The sequence below is a fragment of the Helicoverpa zea genome, chromosome 11 (genome assembly GCF_022581195.2).
Source record: "Helicoverpa zea isolate HzStark_Cry1AcR chromosome 11, ilHelZeax1.1, whole genome shotgun sequence".
NCBI lineage: Eukaryota > Metazoa > Arthropoda > Insecta > Lepidoptera > Noctuidae > Helicoverpa > Helicoverpa zea.
Window position 1 is genome coordinate 2828400 of NC_061462.1, and position 12721 is coordinate 2841120.

General features: G+C 35.7%; 1 protein-coding gene across 1 annotated transcript; it reads right to left on the reverse strand.

Annotated features, from left to right (window-relative positions):
• Positions 1–796: 796 nt before the first annotated feature.
• LOC124634631 lies at positions 797–11690 on the reverse strand. The gene is made up of 14 exons (XM_047170286.1): positions 11486–11690; positions 11348–11405; positions 10214–10352; positions 9567–9807; positions 8947–9111; positions 8314–8459; positions 7124–7338; positions 6821–6900; positions 4726–4949; positions 3360–3582; positions 2962–3085; positions 2126–2270; positions 1451–1587; positions 797–987 (listed from the first exon to the last, which is right to left on the reverse strand). Exons 1-14 carry the CDS (start codon positions 11609–11611, stop codon positions 875–877), a joined length of 2136 nt encoding a protein of 711 aa, XP_047026242.1. The 5' UTR covers positions 11612–11690; the 3' UTR covers positions 797–874.
• Positions 11691–12721: the final 1031 nt, after the last annotated feature.

A 12721-nucleotide genomic window follows, 5' to 3' on the forward strand; every position in this document is an offset into this window, starting at 1 on the left:
AACACGAACATCAAAGAACGGTAGCAATTCATGCGTATATTTATTTAAAATCTCGCGGCTCCGTTTACGTTTTATTCTTCAGATCTTTTATATGTTCAGTTAGGTAAGAAAGATGTTGTTAGCAAGCTCATTAAAGATGCGTTTTACTGAAGATTGACTGGGTGTATTGGTTCTTTTATTATGGTAAGTGGTGCAATCTTTAAATTTTCCAGACAGGCATTTAGATGTCTGATCTATTATCTTCTAATGGCCTTACTACAAAAACTTTAACCCCTGTTTTACACTTGTCTAATAAAATTTTGGCTGCAAAATGAACCGTATGTCAACGTCATAATTTGTCATTTTTTTAGACAAGGCTTAAACTGACGTTAAAAAGTTTTTGTGGTAAGACGGTTAGGGCCTTACTACAAAAACTTTAAAGCCTGTTTTACACTTGTCTAATAAAATTTTGGCTGCAAAATGAACCATATGTCAACGTCATAATTTGACATTTTTTTAGACAAGGCATAAACTGACGTTTAAAAGTTTTTGTGGTAAGACGGTTAATGTCTAAAGGTTTCCACAAAGCTTTATATACTTACCAACTAGTTAAGTAGAAAAAATGCGATAGCGACGATTATTCAAATATCTTTGTATCTGTAGGTAAATAAATATACACAGATTTTCAAAAGTGGTAAGGATTACACCGACAATAAAGGGGCCACGCTGAACCACACTAAACTACTTATTCCTTACAGACCACCTTTACGATTCCTATTCATTTTATCTCTACTAGGATATTAATAAAACACACAAGTAAAGAATAAAAAATATATTTATATAATGACTATAGGTTCAACGATAAGGCACTTAACTTACAAGATAATTATACAATTTAAATAGGCAGTTTGTTAGGAAGCTTGTTGCTAACAAATACGTATTTCGTGATGTGATACTTTAGTTCTTCGCCTAAAGTTGTAACTTCTGCTACTTCTTCCGTTGGGGGTTCTGAAAATCAAAAAAAAAAAAACTTCAGTATAGGATTGAACTCTAGACCTATTCTACAGTAAGTAGTAGATTAAATTGATACATAAAAACAAACTAAAATACTTATAACAGATGGCGGCTACCCAATTAAAAAAATTAACACTATGTACTATGGCTAATCTTCAGGGTCGTCCCACAAATACAAATAGGTAATTATAATGGCGAGATTCCACCAAAATTGTACGCGCATATTTGTTCGCAAAAAAAGGTGTAAGTACCCATTCGTTGGTCCACTGCTAATATGTCCGCGCAGAAAGGTTGCAATGTTGTGGACAGTTTAGAAATGTTTTTTTGCAACTGAATAAAATAAATAAGATGGGAAATTAAAATGGGAAATGGATCTTACGACCGGCCCATTATAATACCAATATACTTCTCTCCGAATAATTAATTAGAGTAAAATAAAAAACGAATAAAAACTAACCTAAATTCTGCCACACAGCGGGCGGGAACACAGGTTGTTGTGAGAACACGTACACCATCTTGGAATCTCTTTGAATACCCTTGTTGACTGCATTGTCTTTTCTCGTCATTTCCACGCGGTACCAGAATGCTGGTTTTCTAAAAAATATGGAAGCATTGCAAAATGTGATAATAGTGTTGAAAGCAAGAATAAGTTTTTTTAACTACATACAACCTCTGCTTAGCCTTTTCCCAATTATATTAAGATCGGCTTCCAGCTTAAACAGGTGCAACTGAGTGCCTACCACTTTGGCATTCCTAAACTAGTAAAAATAAAAAGTAAATAGAGATACTAAACGCAAAGTACAAGCTTTAAGGTAAGTGACGTAGGTACATATAGGTTTCACTAAAATAAAGTTATCGAACATTCTAGTTCTAAGGCTATGGCCGTTTTTTCTTAAAACAACTATTTACTTATGTACGTTTAAAATGGAACCTGAAAATTCATATTGAATAGTTGTTTTAAGAAAACTGACGTTTGACTGAACATGAACCTTAATCTGGCACATTCGTAAAATAAACCAAAATATAAATAAGAAATAAATATAGCAATAAAATATAAATATAGCAATGCAGCTGAATTTCAGGGATACCAAAATATGTGAGTATAATAAACTGTAGCGATTATACTACTTACTTCAAATGATCCTGCACGATGTTATTGGCGATGGGCATACTAATCTTCTGCACGGGGTCACTCACTAGCTGTCCCACTGTTCTGATAGGCGACTTCTCTGATACGTAGTGCTCTAGTAGGCGAGAGGCGCAGGGTTTTAAACTAGCTGAAATATTATAGAATTTATTAATTAAAATAACAAGAAGAATAAAAAATATTTGTGGACGCAAACTTAGGTAAATAAAATGCACAGGTAAATTAGGTAAATATATATATATATATATATTCTAAATAAGATCCTTATCGATTTCGACAACGGCGAACCATGGCAAATTCACCTCCTAGCGTGAGCCCTGATATGACTGGCGAAACCGAGCTTATTTTTGAATACTCGATCGCAAGCGCTGCAGTACAACTGACCCGCAGCATTGAGAGTGTAGGTGTACGAAGGCTTAGGTCTCTCTTTCTGTAGTTGGCGCTTTTCGTCTAAAGCTTCGAATAGCTTGACGTTTTCATAGATGGTTTTGCGCCAAGATGACCTATTTGAGGCAAGCCTCTCCCAATCATTAGGATCTATACCGCAGGCCTTCAGATGTCTTTTGAACACGTCCTTGTAGCGTAAATGTTGTCCTTCTCGCTTCCGTTTACCTTCAGCCATCTCGGAATAAAAGACCGCTTTAGGTAGACGGTGGTTGTCCATCCGAAGGACGTGTCCACACCACCTGAGTTGTCGTTGCATTAGCAACGCCTCCATTCCATACATATTGGACAGTCGGAGAACCTCTGTGTTAGGAATGCGATCCTGCCACTTAATTTTGAAATATTTAGAATACTGTAAATGTGAAAAATAATATTACCAAAATCAGCTCTCAAGCAGCTTTCAGCACGATGAAGGTGTTCTAAGCACACGTGAACTTGTGCGAACTTCATCAGCAAATTCTTCCATGGACTTATGTCAATTTCATCTGTTATCAGTGGCACCTGAAAAGATTGTTATTATTTATTTATTGTCATTTATTGAACAACTAGGTTGAGATGATTTATTTATGGACATGATGATGGTTATATAGACCAGTTTCAGGGGTTGTTCCAAGTACCTACTCCAAAACAGCTAATCATCATCATCTGCCTAGACATTTCCTAACTATATTGTGGTTTTCTGACAATCTAACCGTGATGGTATTAGAAAACTACAGACATCTGAATTCCGAACCTCGACTTTTGGAAGTCGGTTAACAAAACAGCAAAATCTCACCTCATTAACATCTTTCTTCTCACTAACAAGGCCATGTTTCTTCAGTGAAGCAAAGTCATCAACAGTGAGTTCATTGGGATCGTCTTCGTAGAAAGACTCGCAGTCCAGTCGTATGGAGTGTTCAGCTGATGTTAGACTTTCGAAGGGATTGAGCTGGAAGTCGCCGCCGCTCATAGTCATGTCTTGGATTGTTTGGTTTATTTGTTCTATTGATTCGTGGGTTCTGGAATGAAAAAATATAGGTTACAATGATAGAGTACACAAGGGTAGTACATAAAAAATCTAAATAAAGGGAGTACATACGAAAATATACAAGGAAGTACATAGGGGTAGTGGTAGTATATAAGAAGGTTAACTAAGGTTAGCCTCATATGGCGAGTTACACCTAGCTGTAACCGGTTAAACCTAGTTTCAACAGGAGCATATTATGCCTACATAGGCTGACTGCCGTGTTGGTCTAGTTGTCGTATAGCGGGTCTGCTGTGTTTGAGATCTAGGTTTCGATTTGTGGGTTTCAAAAAAGTTCACAAAGCAGCCCGACGCCTGGAAATTGGTGGTTGATACACCCGTGCATCGGAGAGCAAGTTAATGTCGGTCCTCATCTCTCTCCGGTCGTGTCGGATTGCCGTCCCATCGGGCTATGAGAGTGCACCTGAGTCTGCGCGAATGCTGGTGCACTTATAATATGTCCTGCGCAGCCGGCTAATCTCCTTAAATGATGGATGGTCAGCGGCCATGGCCGACAATTGGTTAGGACGCCATTATTATAAATAGTACTTACCTGGCATCGCTATTCCAGATCCCAGCAATAAAGAAGGAACACAACAACAGTGACATGACCCGGGTGTACTCCCACATAGTCTTCTCCGTGCCCACTTGAGCGACCAGGGATAATGCTTGAGGCGGACTGGATCGTAAGTTCTTCAGTACTTTAGAAGCTTGAGAGTGACCACGGGATAGTTTGAGGACTCATCATCCTCCGAGCCTTTTTCCCAAACTATGTTGGGGTCGGCTTCCAGTCTAACCGGATTCAGCTGAGTACCAGTGCTTTACAAGAAGCGACTGCCTATCTGATCTCCTCAACCCAGTTACCCGGGCAACCCGATACCCCTTGATTAGACAGTAAGGTGTCAGACTTACTGGCTAATTAGACTACTAATTAGAGGACTAATTTAGATAAATAGGATAAAAATCCTATTAATCAAAAAATAGGTATAGCTGCTATGATGAAGCCTACACCTGGTTCCCACGGAAGATAAGAGGATACAACTAAGTTTAGCCGCATATAGCCGGTTACACCTAGCTCTAACCGGTTAAAACTGGTTGTAGCCGTACTCAGTGCTTCAGCATATACATAGATTCTTACCTGGCATCACTATTCCAGATCCCAGCTATAAAGAAGGAATGTTCCAACAATGACATGACCCGGGTGTACTCCCACATAGTCTTCTCCGTGCCCACTTGAGCGACCAGGGATAATGCTTGAGGCGGACTGGATCGTAAGTTCTTCAGTACTTTGGAAGCTTGAGAGTGGCCTCGGGACAGTTTAAGGACTAATTTTGATAGGTAGGATTTGTTGTTTGCGTCGATCTGTGAAGGAAATAATTGGACATATTTTAACCATTTCACTGTCCACACACGATGCTGACACAATAGTTAAAGAATCGGTATGTACCAATCCCATATGACTCATAGGACAGGGAAGTTAATGTGAAATGGTTTTCAACACATTACATTGGCCTCATGAATGTATAGTACTTACAAGCATCAGCGAAGCTCTCAAAATTAAGCGCAGACCCAAGTCACTGAAGCCGAAATCGGCCCGGATCAATATATATGTCACCGTAGGATTACAAACATCGTTAGATTACAATCTATCTCGAGAGATTGTAAACTGTCGAATTATTGTAAACCGTAACACCTGATTGCAATTTAACGCATTATTTTTCGCTATATTATAATCTATCGATGAGAAATTGTCAAATTGTCAACTGTCCGAAAGCTCTCCCTGATTGGTCAGTCTTTTTGTAAGATCGAGAGCGATGTAGAGCGGTCAAATTGTCAACTGGCGTAGAACGGAATGCATCTTGCGCGCTGATTGGTAGAACGTCAAAAAAGACAATGTTCTTTGCAACTCCCGGTGTCACAGCTCTTTGACGTGCAAAAATAAGTGACGGTTTAATTTTTTATAAAATCGAAAATTGTACTTAATTTTTAAGACTCAAATTACACACAATTAAAAATTGTATTAAAAATTGAAGTTAGTGACGAAAACGAATCGCTGCAAAACCGACTCCACGTAGTCTTGTCTGCCCTACCCCTAGAGTGCAATTCAAAACCGCGTAGGCGCGGAGGGGCGAGGCGGCCTGCGAGCTGAGGCGCAGGTAGTTTCAGCGCTCGCCGCCGCGGCTGAGGCTGGCCGGCTGAGCCGGCCAGCAAGCCGAAGCTGCGGTGGTGAGCGTGAAAACCATCTGCGACGATAAGCTCGCATGGGACCGCCGGAGCCCCGCAGCGCCGGAGCCGTGACAGAAGTTATGCTTGCTGCATGTTGCATGCTTACTTCCATGCTGGGTCAATTAATATGGGATGTGTTATATTTTAAACAAAAAACTCAGTAGGTACGAGTTAAAAAATTAGAAGGTAAATAAATATTTTTATGATGTCATTTAATAGTATTTAAGAAGTTTACTGTTAGAATGCATGCTACAAATTTAGATGCAAAAAAATAACCATCATGCTGAGTTGTATTTAGAGTGGAAGATAACTCGTGGCTAAGATAGTATTATTTAGATGCTCGACGCTTTATTAATTGTGGCTGACTTAGTAATTTAGAAGGCAACATACATTTTTGGGGGCGAATAATGATATTAAAAAGAAGCCTGTTTAATTAGCACCCCTTTTATTTTATTTTTAAATATTAGTTTGTATTTGAAGACAAAATACCTAACTGTATTTTTATAAGAGTTATTTTTATATAAATTTAATACTTGAAGAATTTTTGAAGAGCATTTATTTTATTTAACTGACACCTCTATTTCATTCCTAACTCTACGGGAACTCCATGGGAACAGAACGGCTGGTCGTGATTGGTCGATCTTACAAAAAGACTGACCAATCAGAGAGAGCTTTCGGACAGTTGACAATTTGACAATTTCTCATCGATAGATTATAATATAGCGAAAAATAATGCGTTAAATTGCAATCAGATGTTACGGTTCACAATAATTCGACAGTTTACAATCTCTCGAGATAGATTGTAATCTAACGATGTTTGTAATCTTACGGTAACATATACATACAAAAATGCATACTTTGCTCAGTTAAAAATGGTTACATATTTTCAATTGACAAAAGTATTCAAAAAAGGAGATTCCCTTTTGGGCCATGGTTGACTAGGGCCTTTCTGAAGAAAGTGCATAGGTATTACTGGTGAATTACTTTAGCTTCTAAAAAATACTTACAAAAGGACGTATTTTTCCTGACGATATGAATTTCAGGGCTTGAATTAATAAGGTGATCAGTTCTTCTGCTGTTTCACAATCTGAAACAAAAAAAAAATTGAAATATACTACCAACTTATATACCTCTTACTTTTTGCTCACAATTACCTACTAAAAAATAACTCATATATGTATTTGGTATATAAATTGACATAGTACAGTAGGTACACTGTGCCTCATTAAAAACGTGACAATAACAACAGTAGGTAACCATTTACATGTGATTCATATTCTTTACCAAACAAACTATAGCATTTAACTTACCTCTCAATATATCCCAGAGTTTATAAGTGAAATCGTTACTAGAACCGATAGTATTCATGCTATGTAAACACTGGCTTAAGGTAGTAGTATCCTCAGTAATACATATACAGCCGCCCGCAGGCACTTCCGCGGTATAGGCATATGTTTCTGTTTCGTTTAGCAACTCGTTCACGCGTTTCGTGTTGTTCGGACGTTTTGCGCCGGGGATGTTGTTTCTGGAAATTAATGCAAGTTTTTTTTTTTATATATAAATAATGAATATTAAAGAATCGTAGCTATGACTCACATATTTGATAACAATATATTTTTAAACTGGCCAAATGCAAGTCACGACTATTATCTATAATAATATAATGAAAGAGAAATACTTACTTGTTTGTTTGAACTCTAAAGGCTCCAAACTACAAACAGATATGGCCCTCTCTAAGTTGTTACTATTATTTATTTATTTATTGCAAAAATGTATACAGTTACAGAAATGCATCCTTATCCTAGGTATAAATTACCCTATTAGGGCGCAGCAAATTAACTTAAAACTATCTCAACACAACATATACAACGTTATTTTTTGTTTGTGCGAAACCTGAATATAGTTTGTTCAGAATCAGTAACTGAATCGATTCCAATAGTTTTTACACCATGTTATATTTTTTCCCAAAACTGTCTAAAAAACTTTGAATGTTGGACACCACAAATAGGTATTTATTCTCGCACAACGGCGGTCACGGCGAGTTCATGGCGGGCGCGAGCACAGTGCTATCGCGTTGCGCGGCATGAGCGTTTTGTGGTGATTATGTATTTTTACGGACAGTCCCGTAACTTAACAAGCTTATAACTTTGTGACTTTTCATGATACGGTTTTGAAATTTCGTACATAGATTCTTTACATAAAAATACTAGATAGGTGTATCAGGTTTCGCATAAACAAAAAATAACGTTGTATATATTATTTCTATTGACTCAAAAATGTTTGTCATATATACCTGAGCCTTCTTTATTTAATGATCTATTAGTATTTGTTGCTAAATTTGCAACATAAATACATGATATCTATGACGATTTCAGCTGCCTAGCTATGATGGTTCATAACATTTAGATTTTGACGGACATTCGGCCAGTTGTGAGTATGTGGCCCCTTTTTAACCTTTGGGTAAGGAAATCTAAAAAAGCTACATCAAACGAACATTTACCTTATCGTCGCAGTTTCCAGATTAACAGAGGCGAATCCCGCAGCAGTCATGTCTACTAGCATCTGGTTCATATTGTGTAACGCACACACAGACCTCCACAAAGCATTGCACGGACTTGCTAGATGGCCTACTATGATTTCTTGTTCCTGTAATGATAGATATTATTTAATTAATAAGAAACAAAAACAAATAATAAATTCGTTTAGATACTGTAATGAGAAGAAGTTAAAACCCAGAAAAGCCTGTGCAAGTTACAAATGTGTTATTAATCGTCTTACCACAAAAACTTTTTAACGTCTGTTGAACACTTGTCTAAACAAAATACAAATTATGACTTTGAAATAAGGTCTGTTTTGCAGCCACACTTTTAGACAAGTGTTCAACATATGTCTAAGTTTTAGTAGAAAGGCAGTAATAATCTATCTTTGAAAAATTGAAATAAATCAAAACGCTTAAGAAAACTCCACAGTTCAAAACATTAGTAATTGGAACAACCAATGAACTAAACTGGATTTATGGGATTGAGAATTTCATTAATGTTAAATCAAAACTAGCTCCAAAAAAGTAATATCATCAAATGTTCACAAGCTTATATAGACATAAATTAAAACAAAATTTAAAGGAATCACTTACAAAATTAACTTTACAGCTTATAAACGGTGTATGGAGCGTCTTCCCCGACCATTGACAGCACAACTCAGTGACACCTCCATGTGGGGCATTGACTAACTCATCAGTATTGTGGGAGCCATATGATATGCCAGCGATTAGGTACTTGCAATCAACTATGGTGGATATCTGAAAATGTAGATGGAAGTTTTATGAGTAAAGTCAAAGTATTTATTTGCATGTGCAAATAATGTGAATACAGTAGGTTCAAATTGTTAAGATATTCTGTAGCTCTGAGAGACAAAGTGTAGGTACTAGAAAAAATGTGATTGTAGATAATGTAAGAAATCATAAACAACTTTGATTATCAACCAGAAAGCTCTCCTTTGGCAATTAAATTACATTCAATGCTTTTGATTCAAAGTGTATTCCTACCAATTTGTTTAAATCATATAATCATTCCTACATAATACAGCAATTTCCATCATTCATTTGGTTTCTAAATACTTATTTGTCAGATGTACATGCCAGTCTTTTACAAAATATTGTATTCAACCACCAGCAAACAGGTCTTTATTTACACACACACTAACATTTACTAGTCTAGAATCAACACAAAAAAATGGTACAAAGAAAATTCTCACCAAATCCGCACTCAATCCTTCTTGCTTAGCATAACCATCAACAAGGAGGTCCAAATCGACATCATCCTGGTTCATACTGCCTTCATAAGTGACCAAACCTCTAGCAAAGTGTTCACTATCAGATTGTATAGTGAGAAGTAAGGGCTTGCTATCTTCTGATGGGTTTGTTAATATCCATAGTGGTACTACGTCTTCGGTTGATAACTGGCCTCGGTTTTTGTTGTAGAGTGTGGCTATATCTCTGGAAATTTAGAATGATTGGTTAAGGGTGAGCTGTGTAAGTGTTGAGTTTGAATAAAGTGAATATTAAGTAATTGATTCTTATTTATGTAGTATGGTATTTACTATATTCATAATATATTCAGCTTAAACACATAGTTAATTCATAGCATAAGCACAGGACAATGATTTTTCTTTACTACAATTTACTATTTATCTATCATTAATTAAATTAAAAATATGAAAGAAGCTGTCTGTATTTCAAGCAACCAATTAAAATCTTTATTAAATATCAAAACATTGCTTAGATCGTGAGAAGAAATAGACAGGGGAGGTAGTTTCTCAGGATGCAAGTAAAAACATAGGGCCTCAGTAGTGTTTGTTATCAGTTCAGTATTTGTAAATTATCCATTGAAAATAATACTAACCTCGCCACATCTAGAGCAATAGGACCATGGAAAGCCTCTTCCTTGCTCCATAACTGTGGTTCATCAGAAATCATGGTGTCATCCAGTATTGTAAGACTCAGGTCCAGTTTAAGCGGCGATCCTGTTAACTCCAACTCCTCTGAAAATTGATTTTATAACTGAGTACAATATTATCATGATTATTCGCAAAGGCTGAACCACTTTAAAATGCTTTCTTTAGAAAACCGAAGAAATGCAAATGACTTAATCCTATTATACAAAATCATCAATGGATTTATCCAAGACCCGAAACTTCTAGGCGAAATAAATATATCTGTGCCTCGTTACTGCTCTACCAGAACTAGTCGTATTTTGGAAGTATTCGCTCTTTGTCAAGCTAAAAGTAATCTGGGAAGGTCGGCCCCGGTTAACCGGATGATGAGAAGAATGAGTCCTAACAGTAATAGCATTGACATCTACTCTAATAAACTGGCGCAATTTCGTAAACATCTACTACACTCAATCCAATAATATTAATTTTTGTTTTTGCATTTTATTTCATTATTGTAAATTATTATTACTATTGTTTCAATTCTTAAATTTTATTCAAGTTTAATGTTCTTCTGAAGTATAGTTAATTTAATTTAATATTCTTGTATGTCAGTGTTGTGCTCACCTGTAAGTGACAAATTCACTCTAGATTTAAGCATTAGGGTAAGATTTGTAAATGTATTAGTGAATAAGTCATTGGTGTGCCATAAAATAAATAAATAAAAAAAAGAAATAAATAAATCTTACAACTAGAATCATGTAATTAGGAAATCAAATTCATTTTCAAACTTTGAGTCAATCAAATATGAAAATTGAGAAAATTTTTGATATGAAAGTTCGCTGAACAATTGCGAATGGTCGGTTGGAGTGTGTCAAAAGGCGAGCAAAGAAGTCTGAACTTGGTACTTGTTACACTCTGACCAAAAGATTAAAATATTCAATTTCATAATATTTTTTGTATTTATTGGGCTAAATTTTGTAGCAGATTATGAGGAGTCCTTCAGAATTTGCTAAGCAATAAACAATAAGCAATGAATACAACATTCCAAAGATAACCTACGTTTAGATATGGTTAAATTAAAACAAAAGAAAACGGCAACTTACCAGCCTCATTTCTTTTGTTATTATTCGCTGTTTCCGTAATACACGATGTTTGTTTGGTCTGTAAGTGCGTAAACACTAAAATATTAAAATTATTCTGAAGTATAGTAATGGAAATTACTTTAGCAAAATATAATTTACCTTATTACAAACGAGAACAACATCATTGCTAACTTTCGTATACATTTCAATGTAACTGGGACTCTTTTGTTTTTGTATGTAATATTTCGAATAACTATCTGTCAGGGGTTTTAATAAATTCTCCATGATTACTTTAATAGTTACAATAAATAAAACTTAATGATGAAAACAAAATTAGAATACGTTGTGTTCGTTCTTCAATTTGAATTTAGAATATTTTTTGTTTTTTATGTTTGACATTGACAGTTACGTTCGGTATCTCTATCTATTCCGTCGTTTTAAAATATCTATAAAATTGAAGGCAAAACTTCTTGTTTTTCTTTAAATAAAAATGTAATATCGAATAACTTTAATTTGTACATATTTTTAATTTGTAAAACTGAAAATAACACGCATTAAATTTAATGCCGGGATTAAGAGTGTCTGGTCACAAGAGACATTGTGTCATCGTAGTAGTTTTTATAGTTAACGACAGATGGCGCGAGTAGATCTATTTTGCGTTAAAAGCATTGTACAGACAGCTTCAAAAGTAAACTGATAAGTACCATGCCGTCGATAAATTGCCAGATTATTCATCTTCTTCTTATGGAAGTTCAGGATTCTAAGTAAATTGACCTTATAATAACATTGTAGGCACTTTTGAAAATTTTGACTTGTTCAGCTACTTTTGAAGCTGACCGTACTATTTGATAATTGTTATTTTATGAACTCTTTTCATAGAAGTAGGTAGGTATAACATTATATTTAATAGTTTCAAAACTTCGTTAATCCGATAAATAAAAGGAATTCATAATAAGTACCCGTGCCACGTGCGTACCTACCACGTAGGTAAGTAGGTAGGTAGGTATCTATAGAGTTTTATTTTTTTGCCATACATATTACATTACATACCTAGGTTTATGACACTTAATAATACTCTTAGGTAAGTAATGTGCGTTGGCGGTGTACCTACCTATGGTCAATATTGAAGATTGCACAATGATTTCCAATGAGTACCTACCTAGGTACCTACTTAAAATTTCAATTGTACCTACATTATATTGTGGTTAATAAATTAATAAGTATTGCACAATGTTATTGTAGGTCTAGGGGCCGGCTAAAGGAGAATAAGTAATGAAATGATAAAAGCCAAAATGGAAGCGGCAGAAGGAGCTAAAGCGGTGAAAGTATTATTGATGAAGTAAAGTATTATTGATAGTTTTTGTGATAGACCGCCCGAAGCGTCTGTGTGCGAAA